Here is a 24,846-nt window from a genome sequence, read left to right as displayed (position 1 = left end):
GTGTTAGTCGTGAAACTCTTACTTACAAGCTCTTAAACCAACAATGCAGTTATGAAAAATCCCCCCAAAACTAAGAAAAAAGTAACAAATCATTAAAGAGCAGCAGTAAAATAACAATAGCGAGGCTATATACAGGGGGTACGGGTACAGAGTCAGTGTGCGGGAGCGTTGTACATGTATTTTTTTAGAGTTACTTTAACTTTGATTTAGGCTCTTACCATTGATGTAATCTAGGCTATTCTCTTATGCATAATTCCTCAACTGTCTGATCTGGGCTAACTACTGTAGCTGAGCCTGCATATGATCTTACATAACAGACTGATTGATTTCCTGAGCATGTATCCTAGTAACATCCACTTTGATGTTATCCAGAATTTACGATGAATTTCCACCCGGGACGACGGGTTGAAGCTTTTTACATCACATCGGGTAACTCTCATCAACTCAATCCCGACTGTCAGCATCACGGTCTGACTGCGGTGACCTCCTTCTCTCCTTATTTCCTCTCTCTCTCTTCCAATTAGTGGGACGTAGGGATGAGGGGTGGGTGACCGGCAGACGGGAGTCTTCTTTAAACGCCTTTTATTAGGTCGGCCAATATGGTGTGTGCCACTAACTCCCCTTACGGGATTTAATGTAATTATAGGATTACAGTTGTCGGACAGCACTGCAGCCGGGGAATACTTACTACCAATGGAGGTGTTTTAAGTGTATATACACTGATTCACTGCGAGGTCATCTTTAAATAACGGAACCATATAAACATTATTAATCCTGACTTTTTGACATCGATTAATCAACTACATCGGAAGCTACATACAGAACAACCTTCGAGGTAGTATCTCGAGCGCATTTACGCACGACGGGAGGTACACAGTCGCTCTTTATTCAGAAGATGAAATCTCTCAAACCGACACAGAGGGGGATATAAAGCATTACTGCGGAATACCAAGGATTTGGTAAGTTTGGAGGACGATTTTTTTAACATCCTTTGCACCCAGGTTTAAAACAAGGAGTGCGAAATTGTGGGGAACGTTTGGAGTGCAAACGTACAGCTATGTGCAAAGGCATAGTGTGCATGTTACAAACCTGTTAAGGATGTGACCCTTTTTTTCAATTTTCGCCTAAAATGGCATACCGAAATCTAACTGCCTGTAGCTCAGGACCTGAAGCAAGGATATGCATATTCTTGATATCATTTGAAATGAAACACTTTGCAGTTTTTGGAAATGTGAAATTAATGTTGGAGAATATAACATATTAGGTCTGGTAAAATATAATACAAAGAAAAAACATAATTTTTTGTACCATCATCTTTGAAATGCAAGAGAAAGGCCATAATGTATTATTCCAGCACAGGCTCAATGTCGATTTTTCACACTAGATGGCAGCAGTGTATGTTACAGGTTTTAGGCTGATCCAATGAACCATTGCATATCGGTTCAAAATATTGTATCAAGACTGCTCAAATGTACCTAATTGGTTTATTAATACATTTTCAAATTTCATAATTGTGTGCTCTCCTCAAACAATAGCATGGTATTATTTCACTGTAATAGCTACTGTAAATTGAACAGTGTAGTTAGATTAACAATAATTTAAGCTCTAGCATTTTAACCCCATTCCTGAAAGCTAAGACTCTCTGGAACATGGACATGCCTTCTGTTTTCCTCTATGATTAATTTGTCGCACGTAAGAATGTAGTTGAATAGCCCTGTCATGGCCCTTCTAAGGACAGCCGTTCCATTCCCTGTTTTAATTAAATGATTCAATTTGTGCAAAATGATGGAATTCACATGCCATTTCTGTTGGCACGGAAATCTCTCCATAATGACTATGCGTCGATGGTATGTTAACTTTTTACGATTAGGGAAAGTAACCATGAGGGGAGGACGAAGCCTGTGTAAAATGTAATCCAGTAAATAGGCTACGTGGTTGAGTTACATAACCTCTATACATGATGTCATAGAAATATACAAAGTAGACCTGTTAGTAAGCTACATTTCAATAAAAACATCTATTCGGATTTGAAAGCAAAGTGAGTCACCAGGAATATGCTATACAAATTCAATCACAACGTATGGTTATTATATTTTTTATGAACATCTTGCTATGTCCTTTTTGACAGAACTGTTGCCAGAGCATCAAACGAGAGGACGATTAGGAATCTTGCCAAAAGCAAAAGCTCTTCTCTGTTATGTCTGTCTCCTCTTTACCGGAATGGAAACAGCTCCTGCTGGAGCGAAAGAGGAGGGAGGAGGAGGAGCGAGAGAAGAGAGAAAAAGAGGAGGAGGCCAAACTTGCCAGCATGCCTGTTTGGAAGCGAGGGATCATCCAGAGGAGAAGAATGAAACAGGAGAGTTTCGGGGACAAGGAAAGAGAGGGCCCCCTCCAAATCAAGGAGGGCAGGTCCCCTTCTGATGCTGTGAGTGACCCAGACAGCGCTACACTGGTGCAGCTGGGAAGTGAATCACCACTCAGCCCAGACGTCACAGGGCCTTGGCTGGATGAAGAGTCTAAACCGCAGAGTCAGGTGTTAAGGGAGACCATCACCCCTGTCCAACAAAATCCATTCATTCGCACGCATGGCGGGTTGAGAAGGGGAAGAGAAGAAGAGATGGCTGGGAGATGGGCCATGAGAAAGGGAATGAGCAGGAAATAGAAGTAGGGAGAGAGAGGGAAAAGGAGAAGGAAAGAGGCCATGTCAAAGGCCATGATGGGGAGTCTGGGAGGGGAAGAGATATAGAATTAAAACTACAGCGATACAGGGAACGGAGTAGGGGCAGAGAAAGGGACAGAAGTGCCGGAAGAGAAACGAGCCGGGACACCGTGAGAGACAGGGAAAGGGAATGCCCGAGAGGGAGAAAGGAGGAGGAGAGGGAGGAGGGAGACTCAGATCCTCAAAACCCCAAGTACCCCCATCCACTAGTCCCAGGCCTTCGTACCATCAGAGCAGACAACATCATCATTATTGAACAGGACAGAAAGGGCAGTGATGAAAGGAGGGGTAGAAGGAAAGAGTGGGAGAGGGAGGTGATGGAAGAGGAGCAGGAAAAGAGAGACATAAAGATGGACCTCAAGGAGTTTCTTTCTGGTGGAGGGAGTGTCACGGAGATCCGAACATCAGAGGTATTGGTCATTAAACCCTTAGCTGGCACTGAGGACTGCAGGAGTGTAAGTCTAAAAGGGGCAGGCAGGGAAGGAGATGGCAAAGAGAAGGGAGAGAGAGAGGCAAAGTGCAATAAAGATGGAAGAAAGGACTGTGAGAGGGGGCTGGAGAGAGAGGTGGCGTGGTTGATGATGAAAGATAAAGAGAGGGAGAACTTGAGGGAGAAAGACCGACCACGAACACACACAGCTTCAGAACAAGAGGATAGGAGATGGGGTGACACAGCTGACAGTATCCACAATGAGAGAAGAGTTAGGGTGAGTGAGCTGCTGAGTAAATTTGGGGAACATACAAAGAAATTCAGGGAACATCCAAAGCCCCCGTCCCGGTCTAAAAGCTCAGATTGTTTCAGCCGGCCTGGCAGGGACAGAGACAATTTTGGTCTGGACGAGGACGATGATGGAGACAGGAGAGGGGAGGCGAAACGTGCAGGATTCAGGGGTGTGCCCAAGCGGTCATTCAGCTTCTCTGACCAGGTGATATGCACAAAGGAGAATGGCATGCAGGATGAGGGGAACCATGATAGGAAGGTGGTGGAGAGGACATGTTCAGACAGGAAGGTGGTGCCTCGGGGAGATGTAGTGGAGGGGGAATGGTCAGAGAGGGGAGGCAAACAGGGGGGCTGGACCCGGTTTTCAGATAAAGAGCGGGTGGGGAAGGATAGAGAGGGATTCATAAAAACAGACAGGGAGGAAGAGGGGCAGCCTGAGAGACAGCCTGCGTTGGAAAGTAACATAGGGAAAGAGACTTACCATGGGGTCGAGATTGTAACACGAGTGGAGTTAGAATATCGTAACACGGGGACAGAGAAACTAACACAGAATAGGTGTGAGGAGGCAGGGTTTACAAGGGCCTCAGTTAAAAACACAGAGGCCTCATTTGCGCAAGGAGTGCCCATCAAACATGATGGGCGAGAGAGAGCAGTGGAAAGAGAGGTAAAGCGAATGACAGAAGAAAGAGAGAGAGGGATGGAGAGGGCGAGGAGCACAGAGAGAGAGGTGGTGGTTGGAAGACAGGCAGAACCTCAAGTGAGGGACAGAAGGGGGTCAGAAGCCATTAGAAGAGGATCAGATGCAAGGGATGCCAAGAGGATGTCAGAAGTAAGGGAATGCACAATGTCAGTTGAAACAACTCAGCAAAACTGTGTGATCACCCTCTCTGTAGACAGAGCCAGTCCTCCTCAGTCTGTCGAAAGCCATTACAGACGTGTCTCAGCATTGACAGAGTGTTCAACCACCTTGCTCAGCGCTGTGGCACACAGAGGAACAGATTGGCGTAGTAGTCAAGGAGCGCCAGGGAACCATTCAACCCAGTCAGCACTATCACAGCACCCGGGGGAACTTATCAACAAGACAGGGAGAGTCGGAGAGACAGCCAACGAACTTGACAATCACAAAAGGACCCAATCATTAACTGAGGATGGCAAATGTATGACGAGGGAGGACACAGAGAATGTGCGAGGGAGAAAAGCTTACAGGGTGCCAAGTGAGGTGAGCAAGGAGAGCGCACACTCACCTGGCACACACGTGCACAGTCACGTCTGCCCCGAAATGTCCGTCCAGGAAGTGACCCCTGAGTCTCCCAAGTCTCCAATGCACGTTGCCACAGTTGGAATCCCTCCAACGCCACTTGAGCGACACATACCCAGGACAGTGTTCTACGGTGTGGGGGAGGTATTAGAGAACAAAAGGCCAAGCCTCCAAAGCGACGACGACCAGAGCTGCGAAGGAGAGGGAGGGAAAGGTGTGGAGAGGCGGGATAGTTGGAGGATCGGCAAGCCTTTGTCTCGTATCGAATCCCTGCGAGAGAAAATCCGGCAGAGGGAGAAGGAGAGGCTGAGGAACACGGAGGGAGCGGTAGCAACAGGGGATGATGGAGATGCGACTGAGGAAATGAAAAGGGCTGGGACTAGAAGGGTTAGAAGAGCTTCAAGTTCAGATAGGTGTGATGAAGGAGAGAGGGGGGACGAAATGGGGCGAGAGAGACAGAGACAGGAAGGCTCTGCACAGCAGACAACATCCACTCAGTTTTACGTCACACAGGAAGCGAGCGTGTCAAAAGCCGACCCTGAGCTTCCTGTTCCTCTCTCATTCTCGCAATCTGTCAAAGGAGAGGAAGAAAGCGATCACACGATCGAGAGAGAGGAAGATCCAATAAAACATGTAGTAGATGAGTTACGGTGTGACAGGGGTCGGCAGAGAAAACAGGACACCAGAGGCAGAGGAGGAGAAGTAGGAGAGGATAAACTCTCGGAGGAAGAGGACAGGTTGCATTATCTGCCTCCTTCACCCTCTCCTTCACCCTCAGACTCTTTCTCCCCCTCTCTTGCTGAGATGAGCCGGATCTATAACCTGAAAACAGTGGGGTCCAGGACGGCGGTGTGCATGAGCGAGAGGACCGTGGATAGGCCTATCCCTATACATACACCCAACGTACAGTCCCGCATATCAGCAGAACAACAGGAGCCAAGCAGTCTGGAGAGATCCGTTGGGATGCTGACACAGAAGCAGCTGTGGGGTGGTGGTGGGGCATCTGGAAATAAGGCCTCTTGTGATGAGAATTCCGGACTTCAGAAAATACAGCGTCAGGTGGAACAGCTTCAGTTGCGAGAACAACAGGAAGTACAGAGACTATCACACGACGACAACGCAGCACAGTCGACTTTTAGTAAAAAAATTAATTTGAAAGCTAAAGAGTCTGAAGCTCAGCAAAGCACAAGGATATCACACAACCAGTCTAATGAGGAACCTCAACAGATGCATCCGAGGCAAAAGGACCAGCAAACACCTCTAAATCCCAGAAAATGTCAGTCTAATCCGCAGTTGCACTCTGAAAGGCCTCCTCAACCCAATCGTGCCCGATCCATTACCATCAACTCCAGATCTCTCCTGACCCCCTCTCCCTGAGAACTCATTACACCCAGACCAGGGAGTCCCACCCAGCACATTATCCTCCCCATGCTCACCCTCCCCACCCCAGTCCCCCTCCGTCTCTCCCTCCCCTTCACCTTCTCCGATCCATTTCACCATCAGAACAGGCTCTGGAGGCCAGCAGGCCAAGAGGGGCACCACCATCACCATCACCCCAAGGAAGCCTGTTGGAGGGGCAGCCGTGGAATCGGTTTCAGTATCCTCAGGACCCTCAGTCAAGACGTCTACCAAGTCCCAGATGCCTGTCCTAACCGAGATAGTAGAGAGAGGCAAGAAGAGATACCCCACTACGGAGGAGATCGAAGTGATCGGCGGATATCAGAACCTGGATAAGTCTTGCCTGGTCAAGACTCCCAAAGGGAATCCCAAAGGGGTGAGTGTAGTGGGGTCATATGCCTGCAAATTGTATTGATGATGTATCAAATCAAATCAAATGTATGTATAAAGCCCTTCTTGCATCAGCTGATGTCACAAAGTGCTGTACAGAAACCCAGCCTAAAACCCCAAACAGCAAGCAATGCAGGTGTAGAAGCACAGTGGCTAGAAAAACTCCCTAGAAAGGCCTCTTGTAGTGATGATCATATCTTGTAGTGATGATCATGGATCCTCTCCCCTAAGGTTGGATTTAATAAAGACCAAAAAACAAACTAACAAAAAAAATAGCAGAAAATGGCTTCAATAGACTATCAATATGTTATGGGTGTACTGTGACTTTCAGAAAACTTCACCTCCTCCCTGCCTGCCTCCATTTGAACCTCCAGTCCTCAGAATGCCCCCCCCCCCATCATCATGTAGAATCCCCTTTCGCTAGCATTAGGACATCCCGTTTGATTGCACTGAGGAGTTAGAACACGTCGACTGAGCTAAGCCTGTTAAAGCCTTATCAAGCACGACATCAAGATTCTCAGCTGTAAAGTCACCTACTAGTAGCGGTGGCTCTGGTCTCGTTTAGTAATAAACTAATTATAAACCCTGTATAAATCATTTGTTAGGGTAACTGTAATGTCTAGTGCTAACAGTCAATTTCAAATGAGCATTCATGTAACACTTGAGAGAGCAGAAAAAGTGGAGAGGAAACCACAATGACAGAGCCACTCAACCAGAGGACTCCTCCTCCTCCCTATCTCTTTCTGTCTGTCTAACTTGAAGTTTTGCAGAGAGGAGCTATGTGGGTTGTGACTCAATCGTCACTTCTTTCTGTTTCATCTAGAAAGACAAGTTATCCCACAATAGATTAATTGCCCCCCCCCCTCTCCCCATTGCAACATCCTTTTTGTGCAATGAAATGAAAACAGTCGGAGCAATAGCCTGCTAGAGAGAGGTTGCTTCTGAAATGGCTCCCTATCATCTACAATGGCACCCTATCCCCCATGGGCCATGGCCAAAAGTAGTGCACTACATATGGAATGGGGCACCATTTCAGACACGGACAGTGTCTTTTGGAGTACTTTAATTAGGACACCTCCATAACAAAGTGGCTCATCAGAGCAGAACTAAAGACCAGGCTTGGCAGTCTTCCCCACACGAATGGAGCTTTAGAATGGGAAGAACGGGAAAGTTCAAATGGGATACCTAGACAGTTGTACAGCTGAATACCTTCAACTGAAATGTGTCTTCCGCATTTAACCCAACCCCTCTGAATAAGAGAGGTGCGGAAGTCTGGTGTAATCTGTTTATATAGCGAGGTAGACGAGAATATGCATATTTAGAGCAATTACGGTATACAGTATACACTGAGTATACAAAACATTAAGGACACCTGCTCTTTCCATGACATAGACTGACCAGGTGAATCCAGGTGAAAGCTATGATTCCTTATTGAAGTCACTTGATAAATCCACTTCAATCGTTGTAAATGAAGGGTAAGAGACAGGGTAAAGAACCATTTTTAAGCCTTAAGACAATTAAGACATGCCATTTAAAGGGTGAATGGGAAAGTCAAAATAGTTAAGTGTCTTTGAACAGGGTATGGTAGTAGGTAGCAGGTGCACCATTTTTTTGTCAAGAACTGTTATGCAGGTGAATGAGGACCCAAATGCGACTTGGCGAAAACAGAGTCTTTATTCCAGTAAAGGAAATAGGCAATACTCCTGGACAATCAGAGCAGAAAACATAACATAAAAAAATTAATTCCACTCGTAGTGACGAGGACAGACTGGAGACTCGACCATTAACTGTAGGTTGCCTCGGGAAGGCACCGACCGTAGCAGACTCAGACACCTGCTCACACGCAGCATCTGAGGGAAACAAGACACGACAGGGCGAGACAAAGACACAGCACGGCGAACAATATACAAGGATCCGACAGGATAGAAACGGAAAACAAGGGGAGAAATAGGGACTCTAATCAGAGGGCAAGATACGGAACAGGTGTGAAAAGACTAGATGATTGAGTAGGGGAATAGGAACAGCTGGGAGCAGGAACGGAACGATAGAGAGAAGAGAGAGAGGGAGGGAGAGAGAAAAAAGGGAACGAACCTAATAAGACCAGCAGGGGGAAAACGAACAGAAGGGAAAGCAAAATGACAAGACAATATAAGACAAAACATGACAGTACCCCCCCACTCACCGAGCGCCTCCTGGCGCATTCGAGGAGGAATCCTGGCGGCAACGGAGGAAATCATCAATCAGCGAACGGTCCAGCACGTCCCGAGACGGAACCCAACTCCTCTCCTCAGGACCGTAACCCTCCCAATCCACTAAGTATTGGTGACCCCGTCCCCGAGAACGCATGTCCATGATCCTACGTACCTTGTAAATAGGTGCGCTCTCGACAAGGACGGGGGGGAGACGAACGGGGTGCGAAGAAAGGGCTTGACACAGGAGACATGGAAGACAGGATGGACGCGACGAAGATGTCGCGGAAGAAGCAGTCGCACAGCGACAGGATTGACGACCTGGGAGACACGGAACGGACCAATGAACCGCGGAGTCAACTTACGAGAAGCTGTTGTAAGGGGAAGGTTACGAGTGGAAAGCCACACTATCTGGCCGCAACAATACCTAGGACTCTTAATCCTACGTTTATTGGCGGCTCTCACAGTCTGTGCCCTGTAACGGCAAAGTGCAGACCTCACCCTCCTCCAGGTGCGCTCACAACGTTGGACAAACGCTTGAGCGGAGGGAACGCTGGACTCGGCAAGCTGGGATGAGAACAGAGGAGGCTGGTAACCCAGACTACTCTGAAACGGAGATAACCCGGTAGCAGACGAAGGAAGCGAGTTGTGAGCGTATTCTGCCCAGGGAGCTGTTCTGCCCAAGACGCAGGGTTTCTAAAAGAAAGGCTGCGTAGTATGCGACCAATCGTCTGATTGGCCCTTTCTGCTTGACCGTTAGACTGGGGATGAAACCCGGAAGAGAGACTGACGGACGCACCAATCAAACGACAGAACTCCCTCCAAAACTGTGACGTGAATTGCGGACCTCTGTCTGAAACGGCGTCTAACGGGAGGCCATGAATTCTGAACACATTCTCGATGATGATTTGTGCCGTCTCCTTAGCGGAAGGAAGCTTAGCGAGGGGAATGAAATGTGCCGCCTTAGAGAACCTATCGACAACCGTAAGAATCACAGTCTTCCCCGCAGACAAAGGCAGACCGGTAATGAAGTCTAAGGCGATGTGAGACCATGGTCGAGAAGGAATGGGAAGCGGTCTGAGACGACCGGCAGGAGGAGAGTTACCTGACTTAGTCTGCGCGCAGTCCGAACAAGCAGCCACGAAACGGCGCGTGTCACGCTCCTGAGTAGGCCACCAAAAGCGCTGGCGAATAGAAGCAAGAGTACCTCGAACGCCGGGATGACCAGCTAACTTGGCAGAGTGAGCCCACTGAAGAACAGCCAGACGAGTAGAAACAGGAACGAAAAGAAGGTTACTAGGACAAGCGCGCGGCGACGCAGTGTGCGTGAGTGCTTGCTTAACCTGTCTTTCAATTCCCCAGACTGTCAACCCGACAACACGCCCATAAGGAAGAATCCCCTCGGGATCAGTAGAAGCAACAGAAGAACTAAAGAGACGGGATAAGGCATCAGGCTTGGTGTTCTTACTACCCGGACGGTAAGAAATCACAAACTCGAAACGAGCGAAAAACAACGCCCAACAAGCTTGACGTGCATTAAGTCGTTTGGCAGAACGGATGTACTCAAGGTTCTTATGGTCTGTCCAAACGACAAAAGGAACGGTCGCCCCCTCCAACCACTGTCGCCATTCGCCTAGGGCTAAGCGGATGGCGAGCAGTTCGCGGTTACCCACATCATAGTTGCGTTCCGATGGCAACAGGCGATGAGAAAAATAAGCGCAAGGATGAACCTTATCGTCAGACTGGAAGCGCTGGGATAGAATGGCTCCCACGCCTACCTCTGAAGCGTCAACCTCGACAATGAATTGTTTAGTGACGTCAGGAGTAACGAGGATAGGAGCGGACGTAAAACGTTTCTTGAGAAGATCAAAAGCTCCCTGGGCGGAACCGGACCACTTAAAACACGTCTTGACAGAAGTAAGAGCTGTGAGAGGGGCAGCAACTTGACCGAAATTACGAATGAAACGCCGATAGAAATTAGCGAAACCTAGAAAGCGCTGCAACTCGACACGTGACCTTGGAACGGGCCAATCACTGACAGCTTGGACCTTAGCGGGATCCATCTGAATGCCTTCAGCGGAAATAACAGAACCGAGAAAAGTGACGGAGGAGACATGAAAAGAGCACTTCTCAGCCTTCACGTAGAGACAATTCTCTAAAAGGCGCTGGAGTACACGTCGAACATGCTGAACATGAATCTCGAGTGACGGTGAAAAAATCAGGATATCGTCAAGGTAGACAAAAACAAAGATGTTCAGCATGTCTCTCAGAACATCATTAACTAATGCCTGAAAAACAGCTGGCGCATTAGCGAGACCAAACGGCAGAACCCGGTACTCAAAATGCCCTAACGGAGTGTTAAACGCCGTTTTCCACTCGTCCCCCTCTCTGATGCGCACGAGATGGTAAGCGTTACGAAGGTCCAACTTAGTAAAGAACCTGGCTCCCTGCAGAATCTCGAAGGCTGATGACATAAGGGGAAGCGGATAACGATTCTTAACCGTTATGTCATTCAGCCCTCGATAATCCACGCAGGGGCGCAGAGTACCGTCCTTCTTCTTAACAAAAAAACCCCCGCCCCGGCAGGGGAGGAAGAAGGCACTACGGTGCCGGCGTCAAGAGACACAGACAAATAATCCTCGAGAGCCTTACGTTCGGGAGCCGACAGAGAGTATAGTCTACCCCGAGGAGGAGTGGTCCCCGGAAGGAGATCAATACTACAATCATACGACCGGTGAGGAGGAAGGGAGTTGGCTCTGGACCGACTGAAGACCGTGCGCAGATCATGATATTCCTCCGGCACTCCTGTCAAATCGCCAGGTTCCTCCTGAGAAGTGGGGACAGAAGAAACGGGAGGGATAGCAGACATTAAACACTTCACATGACAAGAAACGTTCCAGGATAGGATAGAATTACTAGACCAATTAATAGAAGGATTATGACATACTAGCCAGGGATGACCCAAAACAACAGGTGTAAAAGGTGAACGAAAAATCAAAAAGGAAATAGTCTCACTGTGGTTACCAGATACTGTGAGGGTTAAAGGTAGTGTCTCATATCTGATACTGGGAGATGACTACCATCTAAGGCGAACATGGGCGTAGGCTTCCCTAACTGTCTGAGAGGAATGTCATGTTTCCGAGCCCATGCTTCGTCCATAAAACAACCCTCAGCCCCAGAGTCTATCAAGGCACTGCATGTAGCACCCGAACCGGTCCAGCGTAGATGGACCGACATAGTAGTACAGGATCTTGATGGAGAGACCTGAGTAGTAGCGCTCACCAGTAGCCCTCCGCTTACTGATGAGCTCTGGCTTTACTGGACATGAATTGACAAAATGTCCAGCAAGTCCGCAATAGAGGCACAGGCGGTTGGTGATCCTCCGTTCCCTCTCCTTAGTCGAGATGCGAATACCTCCCAGCTGCATGGGCTCAGTCTCTGAGCCAGAGGAGGAGATGGTTGCGATGCGGAGAGGGAAACACCGTTAACGCGAGCTCTCTTCCACGAGCTTGGTGACGAAGATCTACCCGTCGTTCTATGCGGATGGCGAGTGCAATCAAAAAGTCCACACTGGAAGGAACCTCCCGGGAGAGAATCTCATCTTTAACCACTGCGTGGAGTCCCTCCAGAAAACGAGCGAGCAGCGCCGGCTCGTTCCAGTCACTAGAGGCAGCAAGAGTGCGAAACTCTATAGAGTAATCTGTTATGGATCGATCACCTTGACATAGGGAAGCCAGGGCCCTAGAAGCCTCCCTACCAAAAACTGAACGATCAAAAACCCGAATCATCTCCTCTTTAAAGTTCAGGTAATTGTTAGAACAATCAGCCCTTGCCTCCCAGATAGCTGTGCCCCACTCTCGAGCCCGGACAGTAAGGAGTGATATGACGTAAGCAACCCGAGCTCTCTCTCTAGAGTATGTGTTGGGTTGGAGAGAGAACACAATATCACACTGGGTGAGAAAGGAGCGGCACTCCGTGGGCTGCCCGGAGTAACAAGGTGGGTTATTAACCCTAGGTTCCGGAGGCTCGGCAGACCAGGAAGTAGCAGGTGGCACGAGACGAAGACTCTGGAACTGTCCAGAGAGGTCGGAAACCTGAGCGGCCAGGTTCTCAACGGCATGACGAGCAGCAGACAATTCCTGCTCGTGTCTGCCGAGCATGGCTCCTTGGATCTCGACGGCAGTGTTACGAAAATCTGTAGTCGCTGGGTCCATTCTTGGTCGGATCCTTCTGTTATGCAGGTGAATGAGGACCCAAAAGCGACTTGGCGAAAACAGAGTCTTTATTCCAGTAAAGGAAATAGGCAATACTCCTGGACAATCAGAGCAGAAAACAAAACATAAAAAACGTAATTCCACTCGTAGTCACGAGGACAGACTGGAGACTCGACCATTAACTGTAGGTTGCCTCGGGAAGGCACCGACCGTAGCAGACTCAGACACCTGCTCACACGCAGCATCTGAGGGAAACAAGACACGACAGGGCGAGACAAAGACACAGCACGGCGAACAATATACAAGGATCCGACAGGACAGAAACGGAAAACAAGGGGAGAAATAGGGACTCTAATCAGAGGGCAAGATACGGAACAGGTGTGAAAAGACTAGATGATTGAGTAGGGGAATAGGAACAGCTGGGAGCAGGAACGGAACGATAGAGAGAAGAGAGAGAGGGAGGGAGAGAGAAAAAAGGGAACGAACCTAATAAGACCAGCAGGGGGAAAACGAACAGAAGGGAAAGCAAAATGACAAGACAATATAAGACAAAACATGACAAGAACTGCAATGCTGCTGGGTTTTTCACGCTCAACAGTTTCCCGTGTGTATCAAGAATGGTCCATCACCCAAACGAAGTCCAGGCAACTTGACAGAACTGAAGCATTGGATTCAACTTGGGCCAGCATCCCTGTGGAACGCTTTCGACACCTTGTAGAGTCCATGCCACGTCAAATTGAGGCTGTTCTGAGGGCAAAAGGGGTGGTTCCTAATGTTTGGTATACTCAGTGTATATCTATTGTTAAACACTTAAACCTTCATGGCTTATGTACTGTACTTTACTCAGACAGCATGACTTTTAATATAAAACACTTTGCTATTGTATAGGCATTTAGCTTATCAGCCCCTTTTTTTCATTTAATTTTCTGTACATAATGCAAGATGCTACACAGATCCTTGGCCTGAGTCACACCATTGCATTGCAGGTTACTCCCTCTGACAGATCCTGTCTTTCAATGAGTCTGCCCTTGTTGCCTTTCCGACAAGTCTTCCTTTGTATTTTCCTGTTTCTGCTGAGTTTGTTTTGCTGCATTGGAATTTTGGCAAACACTTTTGACAACGTTGACCTCTTGGCATATGACAGCAGCATTTGCCAATGTCATCCTTCCAAGTCTTGTTGGAAATCTAGGCTAAGGAATTAATGATTGACTTGTTCATTTAGCCATGGCAGTAAAGTTGAGGAAGCTCTCACCATGTTTATTGTATAGTTTTCGCAACATCGACTATTGATACTGTCCTACTGTAACCTAATTTCCCATTTAAAAATTGTCATCGGGCCCAAATTTGGTGCGATTGAAGAGGAACAGTCTCTCATTTGTCAGTGAAACAGGAGGGTGGGGTTAAAGAGAAGTGGAGTGAGGGGAAACTCAACAACCTTGTGACTCCCTAGCCGAGACACTGCATGACCGAGTCCCAAATGGCATCCTATTCCTTACATAGTGCACTACTTTTCACCAGTGCCCTATGGGCCCTGGTCAAAAGTAGTGCACTATACAGAGAAAAGGGTGACATTTTGGACCTATCACTGGATATTTCCGCTTTCAGGCCTGTTTACTTCCTCTGAACGATAGAGACAGAGAAATAGAAAATAAGATGTCTATTTCACCAGCCACATTGGAGGGTGGTCAGGGCTACATAGTGCGAGCATTTCACTTGCATTTGTGAATAAAAATATTCAAGTATGATCACATTTATAGTAAAATAAGTACACTGAACAAAAATATAAATGCAACATGTAAAGTGTTGGTTCCATGTTTCATGAGCTGAAATAAAGGATCCCAGACATATTCCATATGCACAAAAAGCTTATTCCTCAAAAATCCCTGTTAGTGAGCAATTCTCCTTTGCCAAGATAATCCATCCACCTGACGGGTGTGGAATATCAAGAAGCTGATTAAACAGCATGATCATTACACAGATGCAGCTTGTGCTGGGGACAATAAAAGTCTTAAATGTACAGTTTTGTCACACAACACAATGCCACTGATGTCTCAAGTTTTGAGGGAGTGTGCAATTGGCATGCTGACTTCAGGAATGTCCACCAGAGCTGTTGTCAGAAAATGTCATGTTCATTTCTCTACCATAGGCCTCCTCCAACGTCATTTTACAGAATTTGGCAGTACGTCCAACCGGCCTCACAACTGCAGACCATGTGTATGGCATTGTGTTGTCGAGGGGTTTACGTACGTCAACATTGTGAACAGAGTGCCCCATGGTGGCTGTGGGGTTATGGTATGGGCAGGCATAAACTATAGACAATGAACACAATTGCAATTTATCGACTGCAATTTGAATTGCAGTCGATACCCGGGGTAGGTTGTGCCAAGAGACCACTTTTTCTGGACAAGCTATGTTTTCAAAACTATTATGTTTACATGAATTCTGATTATTTCCAGGGATACACAACATCCTGAAATATATGTAGAAACAGTTGAAGTCAGAAGTTTACATACACCTTAGCTAAATACATTTAAACTAAACCATTTCTTACTTTTAATCCAAGTAAAAATTCCCTGTTTTAGGTCAGTTAGGATCACCACTTTATTTTAAGAAAGTAAAATGTCAGAATAATAGTAGAGAAAATTATTTCTTTCTTTCATCACATTCCCAGTGGGTCAAAAGTTTACATACACTCAATTAGTATTTGGTAGCATTGCCTTTAAATTGTTTAACTTGTGTCAAACATTTCGGGTAGCCTTCCACAAACTTCCCACAATAAGTTGAGTGAATTTTGGCCCATACCTCCTGACAGAGCTGGTGAAAATGAGCCAGGTTTGTTGGCCTCCTTGCGCGCACAAGCTTTTTCAGTTCAGCCGACACATTTTCTATAGGATTGAGGTCAGGGCTTTGTGATGGCCACTCCAAATACCTTGACTTGTTGTTCTTAAACCAATTTGCCACAACTTTGGAAGTATGTATTTGGAAGACCTATTTGCGACCTGTCAGGATTTGGCCAGGGTTGTTCCGGTTTTTGGTCACTAGATGCCCCCATTGTGCCTTTTGACCTTCTGTTTTCCCTTGATCCCCATTATTATTTGCACCTGTGCCTCGTTTCCCCTGATTGTATTTAAACCCTTTGTTTTCCTCAGTTCTTTGCTCTGTGTTTGTATGTTAGCACCCAGCCCTAGTACTCTGTGAACTCTTGTTGATCCCGGTGGACTCTCTTGTGGAATTCTGTTTTTTTGTTCTTGTTTGTTTGTTTTTGAGTATCTTTTGAGGCTTTTTGTGCTTTAACTTCCACCTTGTGGATTTACCTTTTTTGTCTTGGAGGATCTTTGTTCTTGTGGAATTCCTTTCGAGGTTGTGGAGTTACATGTTTTCCTGAAGAACTTCACTTTTTACTTCATTAAATACACCGTCTCAAGTACTGCTGTGTCTGCCTCATCTTCTGGGTTCTGCCGACTATTTGTGGCTCAGTTGGTTAAGTGACTGTTTCTCACTCCGGAGACCCGGGTTCGTAACCGGGTCCTGACACGACCAAGCTTTGAATATGTCTGGGATCCTGACTGATGTCTTGAGATGTTGCTTCAATATATCCACATAATTTTACTTCCTCATCAAGCCATCTATTTTGTGAAGTGCACCAGCCCCTCATGCAGCAAAGCACCCCCACAGCATGATGCTGCCACCCTCGTGCTTCACGGTTGGGATGGTGTTCTTCGGCTTGCAAGCCTCCCCCTTTTTCCTCCAAACATAACGATGGTCATTATGGTCATTATGGCCAAATAGTTATATTTTTGTTTCATCAGACCAGAGGACATTTCTCCAAAAAGTATGATCTTTGTCCCCATGTGCAGTTGCAAACCGTAATCTGTCTTTTTTATGCCGGTTTTGGAGCTGTGGCTCCATGCTTGCTGAGCGGCCTTTCAGGTTATGTCGACATAGGACTCATTTTACTGTGGATATTGATACTTTGTGCCTGTTTTCTCCAGCATCTTCACAGGGTTCTTTGCTGTTGTTCTGCGATTGATTTGCACTTTTCGCCCCCAAAGTACGTTCATCTCTAGGAGACAGAAGGCGTCTCCTTCCTCAGCGGTATGATGGCTGCGTGGTCCCATGGTGTTAATACTTGCGTACTATTGTTTGTACAGATTAATGTGGTACCTTCAGGTGTTTGGAAATTGCTCCCAATGATGAACCAGGCTTATGGAGGTCCACAATTATTTTTCTGAGATCTTGGCTTATTTCTTTTGAGTTTCCCATGATGTCAAGCAAAGAGGCACTGAGTTTAAAGGTAGCCCTTGAAATACATCTACAGGTACACCTCCAATGATGTCAATTAGCCTATCAGAAGCTTCTAAAGCCATGACATAATTTTCTGGAATTTTCCAAGCTGTTCAAAGGCACAGTCAACTTAGTGTATGTAAACTTCTGACCCACTGGAATTGTGATACAGTGAATTATAAGTGAAATAATCTGTCTGTAAACAATTGTTGGAACAATGACTGTGTCATGCACAAAGTAGATGTTCTGACCGACTTGCCAAAACCATAGTTTAACAAGGAATTTGTGGTTGAGGGATCGAAAACCCATTTTTAATGACTCCAACCTAAGTGTATGTAAACTTCTGACTGTATATTATTTAGAAAGAACATTATATTTCCCTTGATTTAGTGATGCTGAAAGTAAAAAATTGCTTGACATACCCCACTCTGCCCAAAATACATTTTGTGTTTGAAAGAATAAATGATGCAGTGTTGTTTATTAAACGACTATGCTGTAGGATGTGGATTATTCCTCATCATGACTCCATTTCATGATAATCATTGCTGTAACTGAATGGACAGATACTGTGACCGATCTTCCAAGTACATCCAAACCTAATTGGATGCATTATTATACTTACTTCCATTTACAAAATAGCCCCCAACACTTTACTCAACAAATTGGATGCAGTCTATCACAGTGCCATCCGTTTTGTCACCAAAGACCCATATACTACCCACCACTGCGACCTGTATGCTCTCGTTGGCTGGCCCTCGCTTCATACTCACCGCCAAACCCACTGGCTCCAGGTCATCTACAAGTCTCTGCTAGGTAAAGCCCCGCCTCACTGGTCACCATAGCAGCACCCACCCGTGGCACGCACTCCAGCAGATATATCTCACTGGTCATCCCCAAAGCCAATTCTTCCTTTTGCCGCCTTCCTTCCAGTTCTCTTCTGCCAATGATTGGAACGAACTGCAAAAATTACTGAAGCTGGAGTCTCATATCTCATATCTTTTTCTACAGTATTATTGACTGTATGTTTGTTTATTCCATGTGTAACTGTGTTGTTGTAAGTGTCAAACTGCTTTGCTTTATCTTGGCCAGGACGCAGTTGTAAATGAGAACTTACTCTCAACTAGCCTACCTGGTTAAGTAAAGGTGATATAAAAACTCAGTCCACACTGAGTAATGAGAAAACCCCCCAAAATTGTTTCCTTTGTGTCAGTTCGGGACCTAATCCTGTAATATACTCAGAGCGGTTAAGCGCAGCTCTCCTTTACTATAGTCGTCCTGCTGTAACCCTTTCGTAGCCTATTGGTGCTTCCTGGCCACCTGTTGCTCACGTTGCTGAGACTGTTTGACGTCAGCTCCACCGAGCACCTGCATCATCTTACAGAGGGGGGTGACTTACGCTCTCCTCGTCATCCTTGTTCAGATCCTCTGTCTCCCCTCTCTTCAATCCCAAGGCTCCCTTGTCATACAGTATCTCCTTCTCTCAAACTAGACCGAGGTACCATTCTCATAGACAGTGGCTGCCCCACATGTTGTGTCAGACATTTTTATGAGTATTTGTAAAGGTTCCGATGTGACTGTGGTGATTAGCGATTGGCACAGTGTGCTTCCTTTCTTCCTCTCTCTCTCTCTGGTTCTCTGTCTCTCCTCCATGTTCTCCCCTGCTGTGTTAGCCTGGGTCAATCAGTTCAGTCAGGGATTAACCTTCTGGGTCTGAGCTTGATTCGTCCAACGTCTCTCACACCAGGTTATTATTGGGAGTGTATGGTCAGTCAGTTTGTGGTGAATATAAATGCACTACGGTATAGATGTACTACACCAACCTGTAATATAATGTACTATAAAAACCTATAATATAATGTATGAGGCAGAGGCCAGGTTTTCCTACTGTTCGGTGCAGGCAGCAATGTTATTTACACCAAAATAATCTCTCATATCCGTGCTAAGTAAACAAATTGTAGGTTTACATACATTTTTGTCAGGAAGGGACTGACTCAGTACAACTTAATCATGCCGTTTTAATGGGTGCCTTCCACATCACCCTTTCATACTAAATAAGGGCAACAATGGGAAAGTACAGGTTATTTCTTGCTATTAATTGTTCTTGAAGCATGTCCATCCTGATTAAGTAACACTGCAATGTGGTCAGGCTGTCTGTAAGGGTGTGTCTCTATTGGGTGCACTGTACTAAGCCTCTCTCCTGTGTCTGTCTTGTCCGCCCCCTCCAGGTGAAGGTGTGCTTCGACGAGACCCAGCTGGAGCAGGTTTTTGAATACCCATCAGAGGCCTCTATGATAGCCTTTACCCCCTACCCCATACCAGGTCAGGAGAAAGGGAAGGAGGATGAGGTGCAGGAGGAAGAGGAGGAGGAGGAGGAGGAGGAGAGAGGAGTTTTTGTGTCCGGGACCAGCAGGAACGTGGGAGCAGCGGCTGGCCTGAGAGTGCTGAGAATAGGTCAGTATATGTCACTCCCTTCCATTTAGCTGAATACCTGCGTACACAGGGTGTATTCATTAGTGCAACCCATAGCAAAACATTCTGCAATGGAAAACTTTTTGCAACAAACCAAGCGTTTCTTATTGGACAAGTTCAGTTTAGTCCCTCTCCGTTTTCGTCCATTTGCATCCGTTTGGTTCCTAGTGAATACACCCCTCAGTTAGTCATAAAATGTGGTTGTCCATTCCATACCTGTATCTGAATTGTGTCTCATAACTCCTCTTTATCTCTCCATTTTACAGATGAGTCTTGCCATCGGTAGACGTCAGCTCGCCAAATAGCCCAAGTGATGTTTCATATTAGATTTTTGTTTCCTGTATTTTGTTTATTTAAAATGATATAATTAATGTTGGTAATCTTTTTTGATGTTCAATGTTTTATTTTACTTAGGGTCAGGGACTATTGGTTTTGAATTTTAAAAATGATGGTTTTGAGCAGTTTATGAGTTGAATGATGGCGCATGTAGCGGAACCTGACTGGACTTTTTATTTTACTTCTCTATTTCAAGGTAGAAGTGCAAAGGAAATATGAAAGCACAGTACATATTGTAGCCTATAAGTTTGAATATATAAAAGTGTATTTTTACCATCAGATGTGTACTGTTGGGGGATGATCACATGTCAATGCAAGTTAGTGGATTACTACAAAAGTATTGTAAAAGGGTCCGGTCAGTTTAGTTTTATTTAGCTTAGTTCAACAACACAATGGCCCTACTGTATATAAACGTTGCATCAGCACTGTAACGATTCAGGCTGCATTCCCTCTAGGGCACAACTTTTGACCGGCCCTATTGGCCCTGGTCAAAAGTAGTGCACTATAAAGGGATTAGGATATCATTTTGGACGTATTCTCAGTGACGCTTATATCATCTGGTCCCTGTGCCTGCTTGATTTGCTCATACAGATGATATAAAGATCAGGTCATCCACAAGTCCAAATACATTTTGAGTCTTGTGAACATCCCTTAACAGTGCCTTCAGAAAGTATTCATACACCTGGACTTATTCAACATTTTGTTGTGCTAAAGCCTGAAATCAAAATTGATTAAATCAATGTTATTTCTCACCCATCTACACACAATAGCCAATAATGACAAAGTGAAAACATGTATTTTTATTTTTACATTTTACATCTAATTTACACTTATTCATTCACACCCCAGAGCCAATACATCCAGCTCTTTCAAGTTGTTTGTTAATCATTGCTAGAAAGTCATTTTCAAGTCCTGCCATAGATCTTCAACCCTATTTAAGTCAAAACTGTATCTAGGCCATTCAGGAACATTCAATGCCGTCTTGGTAATCAACTCCAGTGTATATTTGGCCTTGTGTTTTAGGTTATTGATTCAGAGGGAATGGGTTAAATGCAGAAGACGCATTTCGGTTGAATGCATTCAGTTATGCAACTGAATAGATATCCCCTTTCCCTTATTGTCCTGCTGAAATGTGAAATTGTCTTCCAGTGTCTGTTTGAAAGCAGACTGAACCAGGTTTTCTTCTAGGATGTTGGTTGTGCTTAGGTCTATTCCATTTTTAATTTAATAAAAAAATATTTTAAAAACTCCTTAGTCCTTTCCAATGACAACCATATCCATAACATGATGCAGCCACCACCATGCTTGAAAATATGAAGAGTGGTACTCAGTGATGTGTTGTGCCTTATGGCATTGCATGTTTTGGGATATCTTTATTCTGTATAGGCTTCCTTCTTTTAACCTTTATTTAACTAGGCAACAGTTCACTCTGTCATTTAGGTTAGTATTGTGGAGTAACTACAATGTTGTTGATCCATTCTCAGTTTTCTCCTGTCACAGCCATTCAACTCTGTAACTGTTTTAAAGTCAGCATTGGTCTCATGGTGAAATCCCTGAGCAGTATTTTCTATTAAAATTGTTTTTAAAAAATATATAATAATTACAAACATAATTTCAATTTGACATTAAATTAGGTATTTTGTGTAGGCCAGTGACATAAGATCTCAATTTTAAATTCAGGCTGTAACACAACAAAATGCGGAAAAAGTCGAGGGGTGTAAATGCTTTCTGAAGGCACAGTAGTTTCTGGCAAACCATGGCTATATGTAACATGATGACAATTAACTTTTGTTCAATTACGGTTTCTGTTTGAACCACAAAGTGGATTTAAGCGAGACTTAATGCACATGATTGAAAAACCTGACGATACATGATGGAATGATCACCATTACAAGTTTTTATTTTTAACCACTAGTGGAATTAATGTAGTAGGATGAAAAACAGTAGTCTATGTACTGTATCTATAGTACTTTGACTGTATAGTTTTGAATGGAAAAGGTATTATGTTTGGGTCTCTGGTGTTATTATGTAAGACTACATACAGCACGTGTGATATGGGTGGGGAAAAAAGACCATGATTTTCAGACATTTTAATATATAGAATGGTCCTTTGGAGTATGGATTGTTGACGTATATTTGACATTTGTATATAAAAGCATAATTGACCAATAATTCATCAAAGTTGACGGTTTGGCCTTACCCAGGTCTCCTTTAAGACTCCCTAATGATTTATCTGTAGGTGCTACAAAGAAAACATTGGTGTCATAGGAAGCTTCACCGCTTGCTTTGTAATATGAGTAGCATTTTGTTTTCAATAACAATATTCTTATTAATTTATGAATATTGAAAAAATAATTGATTTAGCAAAATGTTTAATATATTGTTGAACGTAATATACTCTACGGACATATCAAAGTTCCAGAGTGGGATCTCTGCTATTTTTAGAGTTATGATCCAATTTGTAACAGAGTGAATGTGAAAATGGATTCAAAATGGTCACCCTCTTCTGGTGATTTGCCGGATGTACAATACATTAAAATATTAGACAAATTCAAATTGTATATTTCAATATTTATGTTTATATTTTTCAATATTCATTCATTAATAGGAAAATTGTTATTGAAATCAAAATGCATCTCATGTTGCAGAGCAAGCGGCAACGCTTCATATTACACCAAGTTTGGCTTTATGGAGTCTTAAAGGAGGCTTGGGTAAGTCCAAAATGTAATAAATATGCCAACTTGTATTATTTCTCAATTAAGCTTTAGATACAAATGTCAACAATACTTCCTCCAAAAGGACCATTCTATGGATTAAATGAAGTGAAAATCCCCCAAATCATGGTATTTTTGTTGGTCCTAGTTCGTGACGAATCACCCACATCCAAAATGAGGGCACAAATGTTATCATGGTTCCATGAGATGCTGTAATCTCAATTTTAGGTGCTCTTTTTTATGTGAAAGAATCTATCTGAAGAATATCATATATATGGTATATCTGATTTATGCTCCCATGTGTGCAATTTTGATACTTTGTTTTATTCTTTCTGTTTTCTATTGCGGTCGAAGAAGCTGGCTTCAAGAGAGAAAAACATCTAATAAATGATTTGAAATGAAAAGTGTCATGATGGGTTGTGTAGATGTGACTATGCATACATTTATGTTTCAATTATATTTTGTGAGTATGAGATATTTTTATGTCAAGGCCAACATAGTTCCTGTTCCCAAGAAACCTACGCTAACTAAGCTAAACGACTACCGCCCGTAGCACTCGCTTCCGTCATCATGAAATGCTCTGAGAGACTAGTCAAGGACCATATCCCCTCCACCCTACCTGACACCCTAGACCCACTCCAATTTGCTTACCGCCCCAATAGGTCCACAGACGACGCAATCACAACCACACTGCACACGGCCCTAACCCATCTGGACAAGAGGAATACCTATGTGAGAATGTTGTTCATCGACTACAGCTCAGCATTTAACACCATAGTACCCTCCAAACTCGTCATCAAGCTCGAGACCCTGGGTCTCGACACCGCCCTGTGCAACTGGGTACTGGACTTCCTGACGGGCCACCCCCAGATGGTGAGGGTAGGTAACAACATCTCCACCCCGCTGATCCTCAACACTGGGGCCCCACAAGGGTGCGTTCTGAGCCCTCTCCTGTACTCCCTGTTCACCCACGACTGCGTGGCCATGCACACCTCCAACTCAATCATCAAGTTTGCAGACGACACTACAGTGGTGGGCTTGATTACCAACAACGACGAGACGGTCTACAGGGAGGAGGTGAGGGACCCCGGAGTGTGGTGTCAGGAAAATAACCTCACACTCAACGTCAACAAAACAAAGGAGATGATCGTGGACTTCAGGAAACAGCAGAGGGAGCACCCCCCTATCCACATCGACAGAACAGTAGTGGAGAGGGTAGAACGTTTAAAGTTCCTCGGCGTACACATCACGGACAAACTGAAATGGTCCACCCACACAGACAGCGTGGTGAAGAGGCCTCAGAAGGCTGAAGAAATTCGGCTTGTCACCAAAAGCACTTATAAACTTTTACAGATGCACAATCGAGAGCATCCTGTCGGGCTGTATCACCGCCTGGTACGGCAGCTGCTCCGCCCACAACCGTAAGGCTCTCCAGATGGTGGTGAGGTCTGCACAACGCATCACCGGGAGCGAGAGACTGAAAAACAGCTTCTATCTCAAGGCCATCAGACTGTTAAACAGCCACCACTAACATTAAGTGGCTGCTGCCATACATGTAAAAAAATGTATCACTAGCAACTTTAAACAATGCCACTTAATATAATGTTTACATACCCTACATTACTCATCTCATATGTGTATACTGTACTCTATACCACCTACTGCATCTTGCCATCTTTATGTAATACATGTATCACTAGCCACTTTAAACAATGCCACTTAATATAATGTTTACATACCCTACATTACTCATCTCATATGTGTATACTGTACTCGATACCATCTACTGCATCTTGCCTATGCCGTTCTGTACCGTCACTCATTCATATATCTTTATGTACATATTCTTCATCCCTTTCCCTTTAGCTGTTGTGAAATTGTTAGGTTAGATTACTCGTTGGTTATTACTGCATAGTCGGAACTAGAAGCACAAGCATTTCGCTACACTCACTGGACTGCTGCAATAATTTACAGTTACAGAGCAGAGGTTACAGTGTTGCTGTCCAGACCAATTATGTATATACACACTGGATTACTGATGCTGTGTATTGAGTTATTAAAGTGACTTATGCATAGATAATAACAGAGAGTAGCAGCAGCATAAAAAGAGGGGGCAATGCAAATATTCTGGGCAGCCATTTGATTAGATATTCA

At 44.9% G+C, this 24,846-nt stretch overlaps 2 protein-coding genes across 2 annotated transcripts; both read left to right on the top strand.

Moving 5' to 3' along the window:
• Positions 1-531: 531 nt before the first annotated feature.
• LOC124044386 (zinc finger CCCH domain-containing protein 13-like) lies at positions 532-5,506 on the top strand. The gene is made up of 4 exons (XM_046364039.1): positions 532-959; positions 2,129-3,819; positions 4,732-5,025; positions 5,477-5,506. Exons 2-4 carry the CDS (start codon positions 2,629-2,631, stop codon positions 5,504-5,506), a joined length of 1,515 nt encoding a protein of 504 aa, XP_046219995.1. The 5' UTR covers positions 532-959; positions 2,129-2,628.
• Positions 5,507-6,335: 829 nt separating this feature from the next.
• Positions 6,336-21,037, top strand: LOC124043653 (phostensin-like). The gene is made up of 3 exons (XM_046362456.1): positions 6,336-6,472; positions 19,399-19,624; positions 19,909-21,037. The coding sequence occupies exons 1-3, from the start codon at positions 6,338-6,340 to the stop codon at positions 19,926-19,928; spliced, it is 381 nt and encodes a 126-aa protein (XP_046218412.1). The 5' UTR covers positions 6,336-6,337; the 3' UTR covers positions 19,929-21,037.
• The last annotated feature ends 3,809 nt before the right edge of the window (positions 21,038-24,846 follow it).

Source organism: Oncorhynchus gorbuscha, linkage group LG09, assembly GCF_021184085.1.
Source record: "Oncorhynchus gorbuscha isolate QuinsamMale2020 ecotype Even-year linkage group LG09, OgorEven_v1.0, whole genome shotgun sequence".
Taxonomy (NCBI): domain Eukaryota; kingdom Metazoa; phylum Chordata; class Actinopteri; order Salmoniformes; family Salmonidae; genus Oncorhynchus; species Oncorhynchus gorbuscha.
Note: the sequence above shows the minus strand (reverse complement) of the source record. Positions and strands in the feature narration are given on the sequence as shown.

Excerpts from the sequence above, each read along its gene's own strand:
- LOC124044386 (XM_046364039.1), top strand. The coding sequence starts at position 2,629 with ATGGGCCATGAGAAAGGGAATGAGCAGGAAATAGAAGTAGGGAGAGAG. Across the intron at positions 3,820-4,731 it reads GGTTTTCAGATAAAGAGCGG|GAAGTGACCCCTGAGTCTCC; the intron begins GTGGGGAAGGAT and ends ATGTCCGTCCAG. Across the intron at positions 5,026-5,476 it reads TGAGGAACACGGAGGGAGCG|ACTCTTTCTCCCCCTCTCTT; the intron begins GTAGCAACAGGG and ends CTTCACCCTCAG.
- LOC124043653 (XM_046362456.1), top strand. The coding sequence starts at position 6,338 with ATGCCTGTCCTAACCGAGATAGTAGAGAGAGGCAAGAAGAGATACCCC. Across the intron at positions 6,473-19,398 it reads CCAAAGGGAATCCCAAAGGG|GTGAAGGTGTGCTTCGACGA; the intron begins GTGAGTGTAGTG and ends CGCCCCCTCCAG. Across the intron at positions 19,625-19,908 it reads CCTGAGAGTGCTGAGAATAG|ATGAGTCTTGCCATCGGTAG; the intron begins GTCAGTATATGT and ends TCCATTTTACAG.